The sequence below is a fragment of the Elephantulus edwardii genome, unplaced genomic scaffold (assembly GCF_000299155.1).
Source record: "Elephantulus edwardii isolate Elephantulus edwardi_28Jun2011 unplaced genomic scaffold, EleEdw1.0 scaffold00088, whole genome shotgun sequence".
NCBI classification, from domain to species: Eukaryota; Metazoa; Chordata; class Mammalia; order Macroscelidea; family Macroscelididae; genus Elephantulus; species Elephantulus edwardii.
The window spans coordinates 6,777,060-6,801,303 of NW_006399838.1; the positions used below are offsets into that span (position 1 = coordinate 6,777,060).

The 24,244-nt window shown below is 42.4% G+C and overlaps 1 protein-coding gene across 2 annotated transcripts in view; it reads left to right on the plus strand.

Moving 5' to 3' along the window:
- TNIK (TRAF2 and NCK interacting kinase) overlaps nt 1–24,244 on the plus strand; it is a 533,511-nt gene that overhangs the window by 442,083 nt on the left and 67,184 nt on the right. For both annotated transcript variants that reach the window (XM_006890356.1, XM_006890357.1), the window contains exons 15-16: nt 10,223–10,462; nt 13,149–13,255. In XM_006890356.1, the coding sequence (XP_006890418.1) occupies nt 10,223–10,462; nt 13,149–13,255 (347 nt within the window). The remainder of the gene's footprint in view (nt 1–10,222; nt 10,463–13,148; nt 13,256–24,244) is intronic.

The following is a 24,244-nucleotide window of genomic DNA, read 5'->3' on the forward strand; positions in this document are numbered from 1 at the left end:
TCTCTGTCTCACTCTCTTCCTCCCTCCATGGGACTAGCACTGCTTACCCAAAGGCCACATCTCTGTGGCATTTCAAATCCACCAGAGGCTCCAAGGGAAAAAGATGACCAGTCTCCTCCCGTGCAGCCTACAGCCTCAGAAACCAGGTGGAGGGTCAGCTGAGAGATGGTTCCTACTCGATGGCAATGGCATGACATGACATGACATGACATGACATGACATGAGGTAGATTTTTCTGAGTTTGGCGACAGCTCCCTCCTCCTCTAGCCCTGCAGCAGAGGCAGGATGCCCTTCTATCCGCATGTTGCATGAAATTGTACTTTAAATTTTTCCCCTGACACTTAGTTATACATGTCAGTCATCTGGCCTCAATTTTATTTGAAAAATCATGGCCAGGTGAGGGCCGGCATGCCCCTTTTATCTTCCACCATTCCACTGAAGTCCTTGTATATACAACCGTTTCTGATCTATATACTGATGTATGTTATCTCTTTGCATTATTTACTTTATGCATGACGTTCTCCAGGCACTATAACAGTGTTTATTGGCCTGCTCCTGTTTTTCTTATTGGTAGTAGTTATGTGTTGTCAAGTGGGAACCGACTCATAGCTGACCCTCCAGCGAGTTTTCAGAGGAAGTTAAGTGTGTGAGAGGAGATTACCCATCTTTCTCTCATAAAACAGTGGATGGACTTGATCTGTGTGTCTCTGGCATGACAGTTTCTGCTTATCTTTCTAAGAAGAGGCAGAATGAAGCAGTAAGAAGAATGTTAGAGTTAAAGTCTTTGTATGCCATTGAGATGGAACTACACCCAGAACAGGCTCTCAGAGGCAGTAAATAGCATGAGAGAAGCTTGCCCAGGGCAGCAGGTAGATTCGAACCATGGACCTTTACACTGGCAGTGCAGTTCTTTACCATGAACCGCCCAGATCTTGCAGGACATTTCTCCTAACATATAGAAGCTCTACTTTTTCATCTGCATGCGTGTCTCACACTTGGAAGAATTACGGGCAACATGCACATTCCATGGGTGCTGCTAATTCACAGGCCCCACCTCTCTGACAGCTTCAATCTACCGGTCACTTCTAAGGGAAAAGGTGGTCAGAGAGAGAGAAAGTGTGTGATTGTTCCATTTAAAATGCTGGCACTGTACAAATGCAGATGGAAATGGAGATAGTCCCTGGTATAATGAGGTATTCAAGTTACCACAAATGACTTTGCCAACAGGTTTGTTTCTTGGTTGGGTTTTTGTTTCCTTTTTGAGTATACTTTATTATTACTACTGTGTACACATATGGTATTACAGCTCATAATTTGCTGATGCTGAGATCATTCACAGATACTCAAATATTAGATTTCTAACAAAGAAAGATGAAAACAATGAGAGCTAAGAAGGTTTACTCACTTTAAGTCAGACCAGTTTGCCACGGGGCTGTTAGACGAGCAGCCTCTCATCAGTCAGGGACTACCTCTATATTAATCAACATTTTTACGTTTGTTTTCAGGGCCATCCAAGCCCTCAAGGAGTCAGAGTTTTGTCTGTTGTTTCCAGTATGGCTCTCACGTGGCTAATTCAGAGGCAACTCCCATCATCTCTACCTCCCTCTCCTCAGTAACAGTCCTGCCCTTTCCCTTCCCATCCCAGCTTGTAAGGCTTTGCTTCATATTTTTAGCTGATAGGCTCTGTTCATCTGGGAATCAGTAGCTGGGGGCAGATCTTGAGAGAGTAATTAAAAGGCTTTAATCTTGAGACGAGATTGCATTTCAGACATTCCTAGGTAATGACAGTGTCCGCTGTCCTGAGGGCACCCCTAAGAAGGGGCATCCTTAGCCTTGCTCAGAACTGTCTGCCCAGGTGGTTTTTCCAGAAGACATTGTGATTCAGCTTTTTTGTGCAACCCGGTGAGCACAGGTCAAAGTATCTAATGAGCACTTAAAAGTTACTTATTGACTTTTCACTCTTTCTCCAGAGTTGCTAATAAGCACAAAACCCTGACTGTTTTCTGTAATTAAAAAGAACAAAGCAATTCCTCTATGACTGTGTTCAAATTCAACAGGCATTAGCTCTTCAGTAAGACCTTCTTCGACCTCACTCACCCTGCATCATATAAAATAGTAGTAACATGCACCCATATGACGTTGTTGTTGTGGTTATGAACTCCCACATCGCAGCCGACCCATAACTGATCCTCCTCGAGGTTTTCACAGCCGTAAATCACATGGGAGGAGGGTTCCCGACTTTCTCTCTTGGAGCGGCTACTGGATTAGAACCACGTCTTCAGGTTAGCAGTGCAGCTTCTTACCACTAGGCCACCAGAGCGCCTTCCATATGGCACAATTAATTATAACAAAATGAGCTTTTATAACCTGCAAAAGGCTTTCCGTTCCTTAAAAAAATTAATAATTTTCATTAATAAAGTAGATAAATAATGATTTATTTTCTGACCTACAATGTATATAAATGATTGTGTGAATGAAACAATAAAATTACTTTTAAAAATTTTAGTTAGTATAGATTTTCCCTGCAACAACCTCCCCACTCCAAGGCTATGTGGCACAAATCCACCAGCAGTGGTAGCCACAGAAATTCCGTGGACCTGATGAGGTTGAGTCTGAAGTGTATTTTTTATCTATTTAGAAGATTTTTCTGAAGTCTTATAATCACCCAGTTTACTTTTTAGTCTTTTTTATTTGTTTGGCTAGTAGATAACACAGCTCTGGATGGAGCAGAATTTTCTCTCTGAAACCATGTTCTTATTTTTGCCTCTAATGCTATCATCAGAAGTACTGTGGTATTTCAAAAGCAATGATCCAAACCTCTCCAAAGTTATTTTCGTTTCAATTTTTAAAATGGTCCTTATAAAGGGGAAAAAAATGTTTTCATGATGAAATGATTCTCCCTTCCTTCCTGTTATCAATGTCCATGGATAATCTCCACTTCTCCTCCATCTATGAGACCCTTTGAAGCAGATAACATTTCCTGTTGTGGTCTGGCACTTTGACTCTGTCTGACGTGCCTGGCACACCATGTGCTGGTGGTTCTGGTGTTTTACAGCTTCTTAGTAGCAGGAGGTTGGAGTAGAGGCTTAGTTGATAGATTTCCCTGGGTATTCTATAAGGCAGATGGAAGCATATCTGAATTAGATCTAAGGGGGGGAGAAATCTTTTTCTCCCCCTTCACATATTCATCTCCTATTCAGTTAAGAAAAGTTCTGGTGATTCAAGGGACAGTTTCTTGCTCATTATGAAAATAATCTGAAGGATCCACTCCTAGGTGTGCTGTCCAGTCCTTCCTTCTGTTCATCTGGGAGTCTGTTATTTGGAGAAGCATCTCTTCTACTGTTTGATTTGAAATCTTTGACTCAGTGTTGAAGATGCTTCTTTAGTGTAAAAGCCCTCAGCACTGATTTTCTGAACGATGTTAGGATAATATTGTTGTTATTGTTGTTGATTGACGGCGAGTCGAGCACGACTCACAGCGACCCTATGAATGAAAGGCCTGAAGCCCCTCTACAACCATCGACATTTATCAAAGTTCAGAGAGTTTCCGGAGACAAGTTGTTTAGGAAGTGGATGCCACTCCTGCTTCCAGAGTCTAATGTGTGTTTATTCAGATTCCTCATTGTTGCACCCTTCTTGGACATTTTCAGTCTCTGGATAAAGCCCCAGCTAAAGAAATTTCAGCACACTGGACTATTCTGAAACACTTTGGAAAGTAGAGTAATAGTTTAGTTCCCTGGGTGCTGCCGTTTGCATGTGATTACTTATCTAAAGGTTGGTGGCTCAGACCTTCCCAGTGGCACTATGATAGAAAAACCTGGTTATCAGCTTCTATAACGACTACAGTGATGGCCCATCGGTCAGTTCTACTCTGTAACATATGGTATGTTGTTGTTGTTAAGGGCCATCAAGTCATAGATAACTTACAGCGACCCTATGAACGAAAGACCCGAACACATGTATGACTTTCACAGTTTCTCCAAGTTCATAGGGTTTCCAGAGGCAAGCTATTTCGGAAGTGGATGCCACTTCTACTTCCAAGCTTGCTTTAATCAGAGAGCTTCACTAAACACTGTCCACCATATGTGACCATTATTATACTTGGTACATCAATGTCACAGTGTTTAGCAACACAGCAACCACGAGTTACCTCTGTACAGCAAATGGACAGACCAGTGCTATCCCACTTAGAAGAGTGTTTGACCAAAAGCAATTAAAACCAGGCCTGAGGGCTGCAGATTAAAATCACCTACCTTGGAGCACTCATGGCCTAATGGCAAGAAGCTGAGCTGCAATCCTGAAGGCACGCGGTTCGAATCCACCAGATGCTCCACTGGAGAAGGAGGAAAAATCTCCTGTTCCGGTCAGATCTGATTTGACAAAGAGGGGGCGAAAACAAATAAAATAAAAAATATTTTTTTAAAAAAACCACCTACCTTTGGCTTGGTAGCATCACTTTCTGTCCACTAGGCTAACAGAACCCTCTCTATGCTGTTAAGGGTCATCAAGTCATAGACGATTCACAGCAACCTTATGAACATATAGTGTAGTTTTCTGTTACTTCTTTAATGATTTATTGTGTATATTTTAGAATGACACACCTGAAACACATTCATAGTAGGACTTAGCATTTAAACTAAAAAATAAAAGGCACAAGAAGTTTTAGTAAATAGTTTAAGTTTTAGTAAATATTATCATCTCTAGAGTAGAAACACTTCCCTAACGTGACTCTGGAGCCCATGAAGTGCCCATGGAAGTCTGTTTCCCGCTTTATGTCCTCTTCAGTTCTGCGTTTCGTGCTCCCTGTGTGACCTGAGAGCCAGAGCTGAGGATGCTTCCTCTGCTACACCTTGACTCTGGCCGTTTGCAAAAGAATTCTTCATCTCATATATATTACCTCTTGTTCAAGACAGAGCCATTAAAACCCAGCAAAAATCGATGACAACAATCTTTTCCTGTAACTTAGCTGAAAGCTTACAGAGCACATGGTCTTCCACTCATAGACCTTTTGCTTCATGACACACGCCAGTCCCTACCTTCTAAAAGTCCTCCCTTCACTTCCTTGTGATGATCATTCCCATTCAGCCTTCTATTCATCCATGCCTTTGAAGCTGTATTCCTGGGCTTTACAGCTGGATTCAGCCTTTGACTCTCACATGGTTGGTTCGAAAGAGTTGTTTTGTCCCTCAGATTATTGTTTGCCTTATAGGCCTGTCTATTGCTTGGCTCAAAGAGGAGTTACAAGACTGAGTTCATGTTCAGGCTTCAAGGGTGATAGGGCCATAGTCTTGAGAGTTCCACCAGTCCCTGTCGGACCATTGAACCTGAACATTTTTTATGATTTTGAGTTTTGCTCCACATTTTTCTCCCAGTCTTCCCAGGAATTTCTTCTGTAACCCCTTAGAGAGTAAACAGTGGTCGCTGGGTACCATCTAGTTCCTCTGATCTCAGAGACATGGAAGCGCTAGTTCACATGGTACTTTGGACAAACTGTTTAAGCTCCAGTCTTTTAGGTCAGACTTCCCTGTCTTGTTTTCAGTGTGCATCCTTGCATCACCAAGTTATTTTCTGCTTTGAATTTTCCGTTCAAAACCCATGTGTTTTCATTAATGGATGGGATGCTGAAATTAAGGAAGTAAAATTACGCTGAAGTAATCAGAATTTTGATACAATCCTGTTAGACACATCTATTCCAACTAGACTGTAATGGCACGAGGGTTGGAAAGGCCCATTTCTGCAGATCATGAAGTTATATAGAGTATCCAGGTGGTAGCATGAACTACAACTGGGAAAACAACTTACCAAGAAACCCAAGAAACTGAAAATCATGGTAGATATTATATATCCCATGGCTCATGAAAAAGTTGAAACTGTCAGAGTGTACATTACAATTCAAAGTAAAAACCTCCAATATTCCTCAAAGTCAAAATAGACTGAGCTTCTGAAATTCAAATAACAAGTGGCTAGTGTTTGGGTATTTGGGTATTTATCTAAAAATGTGACTGGACTTGAGTAACAGAAGCTTTGACAGTGAGAGGTATGATTTATCTAATCTAATGGCTAATGTTTGGCCAAATCTGGTGGCCTAGAAATAGTGTCGATGACACAGTGACCATACCAGTGGGCTCAAGTATGGCTGAGACAGTGAGGATGGCACAGGATAAGGTAGGGTTCTGGTCCTCTGTTCATAGAACTGCTGTGAGTCATTGTTGACTCACGGGCATTTAGTAACAACAAACAGATAGGTGGCTTCTTCCCAGAAGGTCTGGTATGTGAAAGATCAATATATTGCATGCCTTGGTGTTGGTGTATCGACTGCTGCCTTTGTGGGGTTTCCTCCTCTTTGTGGTCCTATCTCCAAGCTGGCTTTGTTCTTCTACGCCATGCTATATAGTTGGAAAATTCTTGCTGGTATCAGTCATACTTTGTGTGCAGCCACACAAAATGCAAAGTATACATTTCCTGGTTTGTATTCCTGGCTTTTTGCATATAATCTTACTTGGTGTGTGGTAAGCTTCTGGGACATGGAATTTCAAAACCAAAATCAACAATGTGACAGTTAATTGTATGTCTCCTGCACAGCCATGGTGGGGAACAAGATGTCCAAAGTACTCCTCAAGGGAGGTGGGAGGGCTGTTTTCCTTTCTTGTATCTCTGTGTTAAAATGTTTTAGGTCAGTGTGACAATTTAAGAAGCAAACTGACTCCATCTATGAACCTGAGTCAGCCTCCAGAAAGATTCAGCTTGCAGTAAAGAGATCAGAACAAGTGAACTTTTCTTTCAGATCAGATAGTGAAAAGATCATTTCCGCTGCTGCTCAGATTACGTAGACAGGTAGAGAGACTTGAATGTCGAGTACCTGCGTGTAGGCTGTCAAAACACATAGATGATGAGTCAACCCTAGAGAATTGAAGCTCACATTAAAGGGTCACAGGGTACAGAGAATAGTTCCATTGTCCTGGATCTGGAAAGTAAACAGTCAAATTGACCTTTTAAAAAAAGTAACCAGACAGGACACGATGGAGCTGGGAGAAAATCCCAGGACTCTTGAAGGTGTTGAAGATCTTATCATGTCCCGATCTATACGTATTATTTGTCTAAATGTCCCTTTAAAATGGTCCTCCGTGCAGTCTGCCTGTTGTGATCATGACCGAGGGTGATGCTGGCATCCTCCGGTCACTTTTCCCTCTGAACCTTCCTGGCTTTTCACATCGGTTGTGTGGTTTGGGCTGGGAAGGCTCTGGGAGAAGGAGGATCACAAGATGGGTTGGCCTGAGAGGAGAGAGGGCTGGGACGGAAGAGAAGAGGAGAGAGAATGAACACCCCCGTGAATGAGCAGGGAGGAAGGAAGGGGGTGGGGAATGGAGGCAGTGGGGTCCGTCACTGCCAGGAACAGGATGAGGAGGAGCAGTGTATTTTCAGGAGTGAGGAGAGACAACTGAAGAGAAAGAGTCCCAGAGAGACAAAAAGAAAATGATACAGGGAGTCTATTTAAGACAGTTCCTGCTCATTAAGAAGCTGCACGGAACGCCTCCCTGACTGTCAGGGGGGCTTGTGAGGCCGTGGGGGGTTAGTTATGCCAGACCTCTTCCTCTCCTCAGCCCCCACCCCGCTTGTCCTTCCCGTCCTTCCTCCCTGAGTCAGGGAGCACTCCAACCCAAAGCAATTCTGTATTTTCTTCTAACAGTCTTAATACCTCTCAGTTTCCCAGATTGTCTCTGACGCACAGTCTCCCTCACCGACCCCTTGGCTTTGGGACCCATCAGCAAGTTAATATCCTAATCAAGGGAAGACAAAGGCCAGCTGCTTCCAAATCCAGGGCTACCTGAAACAGCTAAAGGAAACGGGCCGCAGAAGGGTGACTGCCCAGGCATCAGGCGTTGTGTGTTGCTAGCGTTTGCTCTGACAGACGAGTGCTTTTAAAAGTCTAGATGCAGAGCAGGAATGGAGAGCTTTGGCCTCTAAGAATGAATTAGCAGAGGGACAGAAGAGTGGCTGTGCAGGGGACTGCAGGGAGCCCTCGCCGGGAAGTGGACTGATGCCCCGCTCGCTCTCTCTGTGTTGATTCTAGGTCGAAGAGCGGTCGCGGCTTAACCGGCAGAGTTCACCTGCAATGCCTCACAAAGTTGCCAACAGGATATCTGACCCCAACCTGCCCCCGAGGTCGGAGTCCTTCAGCATTAGTGGGGTTCAGCCTGCTCGGACGCCCCCCATGCTCAGACCAGTGGATCCCCAGGTACAGTCCAGACTCCTCTTTGTTCTAAGAGACAGTTACAAAAGGATGTAGAATGAAGTGCATGGAAACTTGGAACATGGGTTCAGAGTAAGACCAGTCACATCCTAGCCCTTAAGATAGAAGACATAGTGATGCAGAGGGTCCTACGGTTTGTTAAAGGAGTCTTGGTATCACACTGCTTTAAGTACTCAGCTACTAAACTGAGTTATTGCTTTGAACCAAAGTCGAAGAACTGAGTAGGGAGCAAAGCCTCACACTCAAAGTCAAACAGAAAGTCACTTCTCGGTCATTTGGCCTCTTAGGAGACCAAGACCTCTCTGGCTTCTTTGGAGAAACTCCCAAAGGAGTGTCTGCAAAGTAGAAATAAGTGTCCTTTTACCGCCAAAACTGGTGTAGTTTACAGGGTACCATTCTGCCCCAAAGGGTCCACCTCTCTCCGGTTCAAGTGTTCCAGCAGTTTTGAGGAAGAGGATTCTCTGTGTGATTTACAAGCCCAGAAACCCGCTGGAGGGTCAGCTGTGTGTCAGTTCCAACACAGCTGCAATGTGGTTTTGCATTTAAAATTGACAGGCAGTACTTTACTTGGCAACGGGGGATACCACGATCTCGAAGATCTTAACATATTTCATGACATTTAACATTAAGTGAATACACAATATTAGTTTAGATTGACACGAATGTTCAGCTAAGTCAAATGCTAAGTGTTTTCTCTGCACTACGGTTGGCATTGTCTTAACACTTTCAGATTAGAAGAAGCTCTAACAGGTCAGTTGAGCAAAGCAGGCACCGAATGAATGTTCATAAATTAACAATTTAGTTTAGGAAGCATCTCCAGTTTCTGTCCAGTCGGTGTTTAGTAAATATATCCCATATGCTAGGCCTGTACGAGACCCAGACACACCATAAGAGCAAAGCAGAGATGGCTCCTATTCCCAGGGAGCTTCGTACCAGCAAGTGTCCGAAACAAGCAGAACGAACCCTTAAAACAAAGCAACAGAGTTATCATGAAAGGACCGCACACTAGATTTTAAATAATTTTTATTTTAAAAGATACATTTCCACCAAAACCTCAACATGTCTCCTTTGCATGAACATTATCAACACACGTCAAATTGGGGAACATTCAAAACTTAAAATAGACATACTGGTGCCGCAGTGAAGTGTACCATAGGTAATGAGACAGAAAGAACAAGAAAAGCAGCTACCTGGTTGGCCAGAAAGCAGTCAAGCATATGATCTCTGCAAGTACGAAACCTGGCCTCAAGCTCGGGCTCCAGGATACGTTAGCTGTAGGATCTATATATTAAGGAAACAAATTCTCACACTTACCGCTGTCAAGTAGGATCTGACTCAGAATGACCTTCCATTGGATTTCAGAGGCTGCAAATCTCAACCAGAGGAGACTACCCATCTGTCCCCGTGTAGCTGCCGATAGGTTTGTGCTGGAGGCAACACAGCCTTTGTGTTAAGAAGTGAAAATTACTATGAATTACATCACCAGAGCTCAGTCTTCCTTATATTACTCACGTGGAAAAGAATATGTCCACCTCCTGGTGGAATTAGTTTGTTAAGTGTAAGTCATGTTGACGGAGCAGCCAGCCGGACTCTATATATAGCCAAGGTTAAAAGTTGTAAAGGAGGCAGTTTAGTTTTTCTTATTAAAAGTCTGTAAAATAGATTATGTTGCAAGCAATAAATGTCTAGTAAATGCAGTTGTTGTTGTTGTTGTTGTTGTCATACTTATTTCCCTAACGGCTTAACAATCCCAAGTAAATCATTCAGCTGTGTGCCGGGGACCCTGGTTCCGCTCTGCATACAGCTCTAAATTGGACTTTTGTAAACTGTTTTTAAAGCATGCTATAAATAGCTGCGGTGAACATCACACAGTCCAGTTCTCGTGGCCTTGAACTCCGTGTGCCCTTCAGCTGATGGAGGTATCGGCAGATTGATTTCCCTTCTGAAAGCTCTGCTCTGTTGTGGGTTTAGATTCCACATCTGGTGGCTGTGAAATCCCAGGGACCGGCCTTGACCGCATCCCAGTCGGTGCACGAGCAGCCCACAAAGGGCCTGTCTGGGTTCCAGGAGGCTCTGAACGTGACCTCGCACCGCGTCGAGATGCCACGCCAGAACTCGGACCCCACCTCGGAAAACCCGCCTCTCCCCACTCGCATCGAAAAGTTTGACCGAAGCTCTTGGTTACGACAGGAAGAAGACATTCCACCAAAGGTAACTCTGCTGGGTGATTGATCATCTCCGCACGTTGACCACTGCCCCATGGCTTCTGTCGTTATGAAGAATGTGATTGTGTCAAAAGACCCTCCCTGCCTCCCCTCGCTTCTGATTTCACCCCATCCCACAGCCCAGACTTTGAGAATTCATGATCAGCCTCCTCGAAAATTGAGAAAATTTCTTTGAAATTTAGGTTCATGGATTGTTTAGCATGGTCCATAAAGTGTAAGGAAAAAGTCTTTGAATTCGAACTCTCATAGCCACACTTCTAAACCATTATTTTACTATTCATATTAAGAACTATATTAAGATCTATTAGTAAATATAATAAGATATATTAATAAATATAATAATGTATGTGTTGATTGCCTACTTAGTATGTTTAGACAAATGAAAAACTTTCAGATATTAAGGAAATTTCATTTTTATCTCTTTTTTTAATAAATACAACTTGAAATTCTATTACAAATATTGAAAGACCATAATGTTCTTAGGATATTTTAGTTGGCCACATTTGAGAAAAGAGTATTTTTTTGCCAGGCCATAATATAATTCCAATAGTAATTCATTATTGAAGCTAAAACTCTAGTGTGAAATGATCAACCATCCGTCTACATGGAACAGATCTAGGTTTGGTTATTTTGTTTTGGTTTTGTCAATTCCAAATCATTAGTAATTTCAGGACTACAAGCAAGAAAGACCATTTGGGAAATACTAGATAAGTTTATTTTTTTTTTTTTCATTTCTGTAATTCTTTATTGGAAGCAGGAGTGTAGTGTATTCCACTTCCAAAATGGCTTGCCTCCGGAAGCGCTATGAATGTGGAGAAATGACAAAAGTTATAAAAGTGTTCAGGTCTTTCGTCCATAGGGTCGCTGTGAGTCATCTATGACTTGATGGCACTTAACAACAATAAACAACATAACTCTTTAAGCTTTTAGCAATTGTACATGTTAAATTTAGTGGCAGTATTTACATTCTTCAGTTGTGCCAACATTCTCACCAGTCTTTTTCCTATAGTCCTACCATCATCGCTTTATATTCACTGCCTCCTGAGTTCTCATCTAACCTTTCGAGTTACTCATGACAGTTGGACCTCATATAGATAATTCTTTAAATACAGTGTACTTTAATTATTTAGATAAACTTTAACTAGGACTTTAGGGAACTCTTAGGGATTCACTTGGTTTCAGTGGATCCAGAATGTCTGGATTCCATTGATAATTTGATTTTTTGAAAAAAATAACAGATAGCTTTTTGTACTATATTTCTCATAGTTCAGAAATTCTTCCTCTTAAATTCAACATAAGGGTTACAACAAATGAAAATTCTCACCCATTCCAGAAAATATTATCGTTTACTTTTGGTGGTTTTCAAAGATTCTGATTTTCTCACCCAAAAGAATATTACAACGAGCTTTTTACTATTTTAAAAATGAATACAGCTTTAGTGGCATTTTTGTTGGTATTCCCCCCACTCTCTTTCTGGAACCAGAGATGCCACCAGAAAAGATTAAATGGAAATCAAGCTTCACTTTGTAAAGTAAGGTGAGCAGAAGAGGCAGACACTCTCTGAAAACACAATTTATGCAGCTTGGAGGAAAGGATAGATAATTTGAAAGATGACAGCTTTTTATTAACTCTGTAGACTTTTTTATTTTGTACAATTAAGTTTTTCAGAAGAAAAAGAAAAATAGTAGTGGTGACATTTAGTTGAGCAGTTGTAGCACTGATTTGGTCTTTCTAATTCATTTCACTGCCTCATCTGTTTTAAATGAATTATAATAAAAATCAATTTTAGAAAAAGATATAAAGGTTAATGCTTTACACTTCAAGTAATTTTTTGGACTAGGATTTGTAATTAGATTTCTTTTAGAACACGTTAACTTGGTCCACCTATATCTAATTTCATCAGTAATATTTATATACTTGAATTCTACCTTGGGCCCTTGACAGATGAATGAATTTTCCTATATCTCATCACAACCTTAGCAGTACTTCCACAGTCTTGCTTTAAATTCATCCACTATTTTCAATATTAAACCTGTTTTGTGTTACAGTGGTGAATTGGTCTTTTAGTATTTTGTTTGGATTTATTTTTTAGTTAGTCATTTCAGATTAATTACGAAGTAGAAACACTTGGCATCTACTGTGATAGTTTCTCTCCCTTCCTTGGTGTGCCACCCGTGGACCACATTCTCTATCGTCCAGTATCTTGATTTCTGCCCAGGTTTCATCATTTCCTTATGTTTACCATTTGTGAACTAAAATTGCCCGTTAGTTGTATGGGGATGACTCACATCTATTGCAGCTTCTTAAGGATGGGCTGAGCTAATGGTCCCCAAAGAGATTGCTGGTTTTCACCACCAGATTCAGTAGAGATCAACTATTTTTAGCCCCGTGAATCAAATCATTGAAGCTAATTATTTCTGTCCTATTTTGTCTGTCTTTGAAACTGAGTGGCCCCTCTAATTGTTTGTTGAAGGTACTTCATTGCCTTGAAGCTGTGGACCTTGCTTTTTGATTAGGGAGCTAAGTATTTGATTGAGGAATGGATTCTTTCTTCTCTATTTGAGATAATTTCTGTCCCTCCTCGTGAATCTTGGAGCAAGGAGTAGGCTTGTTCAGGTAGTCGTCCTGGGGAGTTATTTTTCAGAAAATCTAAGCCCTAATTCTTTTTCCAGGTGCCTCAAAGAACAACTTCTATATCCCCAGCATTAGCCAGAAAGAATTCTCCTGGGAATGGTAGTGCGCTGGGACCCAGACTGGGATCTCAACCCATCAGAGCAAGGTAAGGAAAGGGAGATGCTTAAGGGAAAGAATTCATCCCATACCAGCCTTCTCGTTACTTACACTAAAAAAAACCCCAAACCTTTTGTTGTCACTTCAGAGGCATGGTGACTTGCCAGCTGGACTTTGGTGGACAAGGACACAAGCCATTTATCTCTTACATAGCCTTTCACATAATTCATTATATGGTGGGGACTATGGATGGATGGATGGATGGATGGATGGATGGATGGATGGATGGATGGATGGATGGATGGATGGGATAAGCAACCAGAAACCAAATAAAGTGTACTTTAACTGACCATTTTCAGTGTTTAGCCTGGAATAGCAAATATAGTTCTGATTATAATTGCTTCAGGGACTCTGCTTCGTGGAGTCAGCAAAAACTTAATGGCCTGGCTGGAGGTGATTTTTAGCATCAGGTCAAGAAATGTGTGCTGGGAACCATTGAAACCTTAGACAGTAATTGCCAAGGAGATGCATTGGCAACAAACTAGATAGCTCCTCTCGCTTGGTAAATTATAGAACCGGCTTTTATGCGGCAATCACCTCTTTGGCGTTGTGAACAGTTATTGAAGCACAGTTCTGCTCCCCCTGTGGCCCTGAGCTCACCTTCCAGAATGTTCTATCAAGAATGCCCATTCCTGCAGTCAGGAAGTAACACCAGCTGCCCAGTTAGTGTGACGGTCTCAGGAGAAGCCGGAAAGTAAACAGTGCCCTTCCAGATTCTGAGCAGATCTGTGGCAACAGATGCCGTTGGCTGCTAGAGTTCATCAAACCTCGCTCGGATTTCTCACGATAAATACAGCCCTTTTGAGGACTGACTGAAATAGCACCTGGCCTCTGCTGAGAGGATAGAAAGGGTGAGCGCGGAGGGGCCAGGCTGTTCTTCTTTGTTGTGTTCATCATAAAAGACAGACCCTCCCTTGCTGATAAGCGAGAGTGGGAAAGAAGGCTACAATTACCTGTACGTAGCTTTAAAATGTTGAGTGCTTTTGCTCACAATGCTTTCCTTCCCCTCTTCACGTGGAAAGCTTTATGAAGCAGTCAGTCCATACAGAAAACAAAACCATACTAAACAAAATTGGCCCCTTTCAAGGGCGAAGACACTAGCCTGTCTGGAATGGCACTGCCACTCGCACCAGGCTCTGGATGAAGCATTTTCCCAGCCCTCCTCACGTTCACTACAGAGCGGTGTTGCTAAGCGGCGTGAGGAAGCTTGGGACACAGCAGGATGAGCCAGCGAGAGACATGTGAGCAGGAGACTGCCGGCCTCGCTCCGGGTCCCTGCTTCAAGCAGAGATTGGTCTCTAATTAGCAGTGCTTCTTGTGCCTTTGAACTCTGCCCTTTGTGCCCTCTATTTGTCGGATTACTTGCATAGAATTTCAGTTGCCATAGATCAAGGAGCAATTTGGACTTTAAGCCTTTTCCCTCTTGTTGTTGTTACATGCTGTCAAGTCATACATAGGCAACTCATAGTGACCCTATGAACTTTCTTCATTTCTCCAAGTTCATAGGGTTTCCAGAGGCAAGCTATTTCAGAAGTGGATGCCACTCCTGCTTCCAAGCTTGTTTTAATTGGGAGCCCCACCAAACACTGTCCACCATGAGTAACCATCATCGCATTTGACACATCAGGGTCACAGTGTTCAGCATCACAACCACCATGAGTTACCTCTGTACAGCAAATAGACAGACCAGTGCTATACCACCTAGAAGAATGTTTGACCAAAAACAATTAAAACCAGGCCTGAGGGCCACAGATTAAAATCACCCATCTTTGGCTTGGTAACATCACTTTCTATCCACCAGGTCCACAGAGCTCTCTCATTGTTGTTGTTGTTAAATGCTGTCAAGTTGTAGGTGACTCATAGCGACCCTATGAACTTTCTTCATTTCTCCAAGTTCATAGGGTTTCCAGAGGCAAGCTATTTCAGAAGTGGATTCCACTCCTGCTTCCAATCTGTCCCCTCTAGCTGCCAACAAAGAGAGCGAACTATTATTCTTACATAGCCAGTTACAAAGCAGCTTTTATCCCTTCGCGTGTGTTATTCTAATGACATAAGAGCCCGAGGTAGTTGCCATTTGATGGTTATTAGCTAGCAAAATGTGACAGCCACTTAGATACTGCACTTTGCCCAAAGAATGCAGACCTGGTGGCAGGTGGCTAGGGTATTTTCTACTTTCAGGGACTGGCCAGGAGGGAGTCAAGTGGTAATAATTATTTGCATTGATTGGGAGTGAAGGAGTTAGAGGGAGGGGAGCAGGGTATGAAGAAACCCCATCTCAGCCCATGTGAGATAGAGTCCCTGGGTGGAGCAAATGGTTACTGTATCAGGTGCTAACAGAAAGGTCAGAGGTTCTAGCCCTTCCAGAGGCACCGCTGAAGAAAGGCCCTGGTGATCCACTTCGGGAAAAATCATCCATTAAAAAAAAAAACAAACCCTTCCCAGCCCTGCGTCCAAGCTGGTGCACATGAGTTTGCCAGGCAGTGGAATTATTCTTGTTGTTTTGCTCTGAAGGCCAACCCTGCAGTGTCTCTGTGACCAGTATTTAAAGTGTCAGGCAGACTCTGCAGCTCCAGATGAGATTGCGTCTCAAACCTTCAGGATTTGATTTACTTCCTGTGGCAGAAGCAGCTTTAGTCTCTCTTTGCTGCATAATAAAACCACCTCCCGAACGTAGGGACTTTAAACAGGAACGCTGTAATGTCTCTTGCTGCTGTGTTAGCGAAGCCCTTCTGCTGAGCTCACCCAGGCAGCTGCTCTGAGCTCACGGGTCACTAGGCCTCTCTCTCCACCTGCTTGTTCCTTTCAGCTTCGTCACAGCTTGGTAATCACAGCCTCCCAGAGGGAAAGCCTCGGCGCGTCAATGTTTTACAGGCTTTTGTTGACATCATCTCTGCCCTCCGTATGTCATGTGGCCCTGAGTCAGTGTGGAAAGGCAGGACGGGAACACTGGTACCAGAGCATGTGATGTGAGGGCCTCATGATCAGGGTATCGAGATTTTTCAGGGAGGCTGTCGTCTCTGCAGATATTCTCAATGCTGTGAAGATGATTCTGACTCACAGTGATCCTCATGGAAGAGCAGAACGGTCCCGTGAGATTTCCAAGGCTGTAACTCTTTATAAGAAGAAGCTGTATTATCATTCTCCCATGGAGCTGCTGATGGATTCGAACTGCCAACCTTTCACTTAGCAGCCCAACTCTTTTTTTCCCCCTTCTTGTTTAACACCACTCTATTTATTTCTTTTATATTGGTTTGCTCACAAAGGTCGTATGCATTGTAGTTCACACTCTTCTTGGTTCCTATTCTGTTTTGTACAATCATCTCCGTGCATTTTGAAGGAAATGGGAAGGATTCAGCAGGGCCCTGAAAAGACTGGGTAGTGATGGGCAAGGTCCAACCGTAATTGATCTTATAAAACATAATGCAGCCCAACTCTTAATCCACTCTCCCAGGGCTCTTTGATGTACCTTTTCTACTCAACTCATTGCCATCAAGTTGGAATCACCTTCCAGCCAACCTACCATTGGGCTTCTGAGGATGAAAATCTCAGAGGAAGAGACTGTTCATGTCTCCGCCTAGGAGCTGTCTACCGGTGGACAGATATGAGATCGACATGAATTGAAGCTGCCTCGATGGCAGTTTTTTTAAAAGAGGAACTGGAGCTGGACTGGATGGTTTTCAGTGACTGGTTTGGGGCTTTGTTTTTTGTTTTAAGAATAGATTGCCAGGCCTTTCTTCCTCAGTGCTTCTGAATGGACTCAAACCTCCAACCTTTCAGAAGGCAGCCTCACACCTAAACCATGTATACCACCTAGAGACTTCATCTGCATTTCTTTATTCCTGATCCTCACCTGGTAATATTATTACCTTTTAAAATCCTTTACACCATGACAACTGTTTAAGCCCAAAGAATGCCCCTACTTGACCTTGAACTCATATCACTTGCTTCTTATAGATCCCTTCCTGGGTGGCCCATGTCTGGGTGACAGCAGTTACTGTGACCTCTTGCTCCACCCCCTTCACATGCACCTACACAAGACATAATTTAGGCCGCCAGACCCCCAAGCAGGTCTCACCACTGGATGTACCCCCAAAGACCTATGTGATCCACTGAGTTTCAATTAAAAGATTTGTTTTGTTCATTTATTTATAAAACTGCTTAAAAAAGATTCCAGGCACTTTGATATTTAACTTTGATTCATATGGCCTCTTAAAGCAAATTAAAATTTGATCAAACAAGTACATCCAGAGTATAAAGAGATTTGAAGTAAGCCAGAAACATCCAATCAAAACCCAATGGCTAAGTGTTTCATTTAAGAAAAAAAATCATAATTCTCTGTCCCATCCGGCCAGTCTGCTTATGGTTTGTTTGTTCTCATTGGCTATGTCTTAAAAGCATAAAGCAAAGTGAATTTGGCAGTCAGCCAGTTAATTAAAAATCTGGCCCAAATATTTAGGCCAAGAAATTACTTTGTAATCTTGACTTTCTGTTGTGACTTTTTGTTTGATTCAAGTGAAGTTCTGTGCAAACTGAAGAGCATTATCTACCTAATGGCAAATGTCTGAAGGAGAAGTTAACATTTAAAGAAATCTCTGTAGATGCTTCAAAGTTTTTACATGTGTAGATCTGGATGGTGGTGGTAGATGTTATGTGCCGTCGAGTCACCTGTGAACCGTAGTGACCTGACGTACAGCAGCTCTGAACCCTGCCCTGTCCTGAGCCAGTCTCACTAAAAATTTCAACACACCAGCTCCTGTTACCCCAGACACTGTATCAATCCATCTCATCTGGGGTCTTCCTCTCCTACACTGTCCCTCCACCCTTCCAAGAATGATGTTCTTCTGCAAAGACCATTCTCTCCTGGCCACATGTTCAAAGTATTGTGAAACAAAGGTTCAAAATCCTAGCCTCCAAGGAGAAACTTGGTTTCACCCTCTCCAAGACAGACCTTTTTGTTTTCTTGATGGTTCATGGTATGTTCAAGAGTCTTCTCCAGCACCACAACTTGAAGGCATCTATTCTTCTTCTGTCATCCTTAGTCGTTGTCCAGCTCTCTGAAGCATAAAAAGTAATTGTGAAAAAAATTAGGTGCACCTTAGTCTCTAGACTGACATCATTGCTTTTCAGTACTCTTGAGAGGTCCCTGACAGCAGATTTTACCAATGCTATTTGTCTTTTGATTTCCTGACTGCTGGTGCTAAGAGTGTTGACTGTGGAGCTGAGCAAGCTATAATTATTAACAACCTCAATTTCTTCTCCATCTATCATGATGCTGCCAATTAGCCCAGTGGTGAAAATCTTTGCCTTCTTGATGTTAATCTTCAATCTGTACTGAAGACTATAGTCCTTGACCTTCTGCAACAAGCACTTCAGATCCTCCACAGTTTCAGCAAGCAGGGTTGTGTCAACTGCATAATATAGATTGCTGATGAGTCTGCCTTCAATCCTGATGCCCCGTTCCTCCTTGGTTCAGTTAATTTGGGTAGATTCAGTTAATTGTGTAGACAAGGTAAGTTAACCATCCATAGAATTCTTCTGAAATTGATCTTCTCTAAGATAACTTCTTTCAAACTCCTTTGCTTACAGACCATATTACTGCATACGGAAGAGGAAGATGTGAACAATATGGTGATTTTCTCAAAATGCTCTTGTTTTCCAATAATAATAATGATGATGGAGAGAAGCTGTTGTAACACATCTATTTTTCTGCATGGCTGTTTAGAAATTAAATGCATCTCTCTGTCTCTAGCAGCAAAAATAGCAACCCGTTAAAATGAGCACCCACCCTGGTAGCTCCAGTGAGGAAAGCTGTGCTAACGCAGAGTAGGCAGATCTGGGATTTCATGTCCCTGGGATCCAATTAGCTTCACTCAGAAAGAGCCTGTCAGTCAGAAGTCCCAGAGACGCATGCTCACCCAGCGAGTCTGGTTAACGTCCTGCCCCTCCTTTGTGCCGGTTCAGCCCTGGCAGGCCTGCTCTCATAGGCTGCTTTGCCGGCCTCCTTCCTGGCCAGCCACTCAGAGCCTCCGATGTTAGATATATTCTCGGCCTGGTTTGAATGGCCCTTATCCTATATCATAGCTAGGCCTTTTATTTTGATGGAGTCCCCCGGCAGCGCCTAGCAGGTAGCACTTGGAGATTGGCCAGAGTCTTGGAAGTTTGAGTCAACTCTGAGGTGGTAGATAGATTAGCTACAAGCATGAGCTCAGAGCATAGATGGAATGTGAAGGACCACATGGTAATTTGTTGTTGTAATAGGGTCACTTTAAGTCAGAACTGACTTAATAGGACCAAACACCAACCACCATTGATTATTTTAATCATTCTCCAAACGAGAGTTTATTTCCACAGTGGATCCATGTCAATTTCAGTGGAGTTATGCACACACAAAAAAATTCCACTAAAGTCAGTTTTAGTTTTTTAGTTATTTTAAGCCTTTGAGCTATGGTGCTGGAGAAGAGTATTGAATATACCATGGACTGCTGGGAGAACAGACAGATTCATCCTAGAGAGGGTTAAACTAGGCTGCTCCTTGGAGGCAAGGATGCTGAAGCTTCGTCTGACATACATGTTGCAAAGAGGGAGATCATGCTTGGGAGGGTGGAGGGACAGCGCAAGAGAGGAAGACCTTCGATGAGATGGATTGATTCAGTGACTGAGGTAATGGGAGTAGGTGTGTTGGAGAAAATAAGATTGGCCGGGGTAGAGCAGGGTTTAAAGCTGTTGTTCATAAGATCACTAGGAGTCGCAGACAACTTGACAGCATATAACGACCACAACAACAATATTTAGTTATTTTATATTAATAAGTTATAAAGACTTACTTATTTTTTGTTGTCGTTATCTGCTATCGAGTCATCTGCAACTCTGTGTACAGCAGCTCTGAATCCTGCCTGCCCTGAGCCAGTCTCACTGACTCTGACACACCAATCCCATTGCCCCAGTTACTTTTACATATAATGTTTTCCATGGAAGTTTTTCTAGAGTCAGAGGGAATGTCTCTCAGCCACCCAGCATTTTAAACATTTTAAACCAAATGCCTCAATCAAATATTTTGGCAAAGTAAGATTTCTTTCTTTTTTTTTTTAATAAAAAGAGATCATTTGGTTTAGTGGCTGCTATAGGCTGCCATTTTTATAACCAGACTTCAGTTGTCTCTTGGGAAGGGACCATATCATTTTCATATTTACATATGAAACAGCTGACACCTAACACAGGACAGAATGTCTGGTACGTACAGGACACTTTGAACTCAACAAAAATTCAAGCCTACAATTTCATTTTACTTTAATATCTCACTGCACTAAAATCATATCCTTAAAGAGTCCTCACGGTATGGTTTAAAGCTCGGATGCTAACCCAAAGTTTGGCAGTTTGAACCCCACTCAGTGTCTGTGCAGAAAAAAGGCCAGGCAATCAGTTTCCCTAAAGATGGTGGCTTAGAAAACCCGAAGGAGCAATTCTGCTCTGTCACCAGAGGTCCTTTTAACTTGAGGTTGACCCTCCAGCACCAAACAGCAACAGCAACACGGTATTTGGGTAACAGAGATGGAGAGTTGTGTTTAGAGAACTGAAGACGTTGCTGTAGAGACAGCCCACAGTGGGTCCGCGTCAGCTTTCAGCGGTTGATGGCAGTAGAGGCGGCCTTTTACCTTCACGTCTCACTAAATTACTTCCGCCCGGCATTGTGTAACTCTCAAGGAAAAATGGAAGTATCAACAAATTGCCCTTTCCAAAGGATATCATTTCTGAAAGAACTTTTTAAAAAAGTCACAGAATGCTTTTTTATAAAACCACAATGGGGTACCATCTCACTTCAGTGACAGTGGCAAAGTTTAACAGTTATAGGTGTTGGAGAGGATGTGGCGAGAAAGGAACTCATGAATTGATGGTGGGATTGTAAAATGGTGCAACCAATCTGGAAGGCAGTTTGATGTTTCCTCAAAAAGCTGAACATAGAAATTCCATATGACCCAGCTATTCCACTGCCTGGAATACACCCTGAGAATATGAGAACTGAGGCACAAACGGAGATTTGTACACCAATGTTCATAGCAGCATTATTCACCATCACAAGAACATGGAAACAGTCCAGATGTCCAACCACAAATGAATGAATTGAGAAATTATGATACATTTACACAGTGGAATACTACGCAGCACGCAGGAGCAATAACTTTGTAAATTATTACCTAACTTAGCAGGGACTGGAGAGAATTATGCTGAATGAACAAACTCAGTCCCTCAAGGATAAATATTGTATAAACTCACTATTGTAGAATGAGTATAAGGATCCAGGAGGGGTGGGAGAGGGTGGAAGCAGAGGGATGTGGATGTGCAGGGGGGGAGAAGGATTAATCATGGAGTTGTACAATTTGAGGGGAGTGGCGAGGGAAATGGAAAGAATTTGTTCTAATTTGGTTTTTAGTTTTGTAAATAAACTAGTAGGGGAGCAAAATGCGAAAAAAAAAATCTTAATATCTCAGACACTGCCTCCCCATGTCGTTTTCCACCCAGCTCATTGTCCCAGTCTCCATTGAGATGTCTCTTCTCTAGTACAGCTTGTCTCACCACCTAATACAGCCTGACTCTGGGTTTCATATTTCTGGTGCTGCTCTCTGTGAAATCGACTGTGTGTGTCTGAGCTCCTGCAGGGCGGGGACAATGACCTGGCCATCTTTGTCCAAACGCCACACACAGTGTCTGGAATAGAGTGACAGGTTGGAAGAATCAGTCCTGGTACTCACAAAGCAGAGCTCCGGTGGTCTAACAGGTGAAGAGTTGTACTGCCAAGCCAAAGGCAGACAGTTCAAATCCACCAGCTGCTCCACAGGAGAAAGATGGGCAGTTTCTTCCCTTGTGAGTTAGAGCCTCTGAAATCCATTAGAGGATCAGCCAGGAATTGGTTCCAGCTCGTCAGTATGTAACACTGGCAACTTGGAGAGGCTCAAACTCACTGCCTCACAACATTCATAGGGCTTTCTGAGGCTGTAAATTATCATGTGAAGAGACTGCCCGTCTTCCTGCCAAGAAGCAGTTGGTGGAATTGAACCATTGGAGATGGACAGCCGAGTGATTAGCACTGCATGACAACACTGATAACACCGAAAGGTCTTATAAAATGTTGAGGCCACTAGCCTGCCAACAAACATATCTATTTTTTTAACACGTTGCCACAAATGACAACAAATGTGTTTCTAAGCACGGTCGTCAATTTAAAAAGTGTGCGGCAACGTGTTAATAAGAATGTATTCATAATTATTACGAAGCTGTGTCCTCTCTTTGGCGAAGGAGAATTCTGGCTGCACTTTTGTGTCTTAAATGCCGTACCTAGTGTCTGGAATAGAACAACTGAGTAAAGGAATCAGCCTTGATAACTTACAAAAAAAGCTTCATATTCTCTTCTTTGGGTACATTGCTAGCAGAGGCTGTTTCTTGGAGAGGAACATCATACTTGGAAAAGTGGAGGGTCAGGAAGAGGGAGGAAGACCCTCAAGGAGATGGATTGACACAGCGATTGCAGCGATGGGCTCAAGTGTGTCAGAGATTAAAAGGATGGCACAGGATGGGAGAGAGATGTGTTGTTTGAAAGGTCACTATGAGTCATACTCAACAACTTCTAACAACAACAAATTATCAAACAGCAGATGAACTATTTGCTGATAACTCAAGCATTATATAGATTTCTTGCAAGAAAACAATTAAAAAAATCCACTAGCTATGTGAGCAAAGAACATGATTAAGCAGTTCACAGATGAGTTCTAAATGGCCAATAAATGTAGAATAAAAAATCCTACAACAATAACAATTTTGTAAATTGTACAAAAGCAGATATTGTGCAGATTAGCACGGTGTCCTTAATAAAACCCAAAACCTCAGCTAAAGGGACCATCTCATATATTGAAATATATGAAAACTGGTAAAACCTTCAGGCTTACACATGCGTATTGTTGTTGGTAAGTGCTGTCCAGTCGCTTGTGACTGATAATGACCCTTTGTACAAAAGCCCTGAAACCTGAAATTGTGCCGACCTTATTGTCTCTGACACATCTACCCTCATTACCTCTGTCACTGAATCAATCCATCTCATCAAGGATCTTCCTCTCCTGTCCTGTCCCTCCACCCTTCCAAGCATGATATCCCTTTCCAAGGGCTAGTCCCTCCTTGCAGCATACCCAACGAGTGTCAAAGTCTCCGAATTCTTGCCTTTAAGGAGCATCCTGGTTTCACCCTCTCCAGGGAAAACCTGTTTGTTCTCTTGGAAGTCCTTGGTATATTCAGTAATCTTCTCCAGGAACACAGCTCAAAGGCATCAATTCTCTTTCTATCATCCCTAGTCATTGTCCAGCTTTCTGACACATAGCAAGTAACTGAAAAGACTATGGCCTGCATCAGACACACCTTAGTCTCCACAATGATGTTATTGCTTTTCAGTACTCTGAAGAAGTCACTGACAGCAGACTTTCAATTCTAAAAATCTAACCTGAAGGAATGGAGATGTGATAGAGTTTTTATTTTATTTATTTAATTTAGTTATCTCATGTGTTTGTGTCTTAAAAGTACCTTGATGTCTAACAATAAAAGAAATATTTGTCAGTATAATGAATTACTGTTTTTAGAAGCTTGAGAAAAAGCTCACACTGCAATATTAAGGGAGAAAAAGTGTCATGTGAAACGGAATATAGTTAGATTTCATATATACAAAATAAACAAAAAATTAATTAGAATATACCAAATAGTAAAATGAGACTGCCTCCTGGTTTGCAGATGTCAAATATTGTTTCCTTAGTTTTTGTTATTTTTCAGGGTTTTTGGTTTTTTATTTGTTCTGTTGGGAGGCTTTGGAGGTTTGTCATTTTGTTTTACAATGAGCAAAAAAGTCACATGCAAAGTTTTATAAAAGATCTCCCTTTGACAGTTCACCATTTCAGAGCTTATTCTTTTAAGAAGCGGGTCGTGGGTCTATCCTGCGAGGACC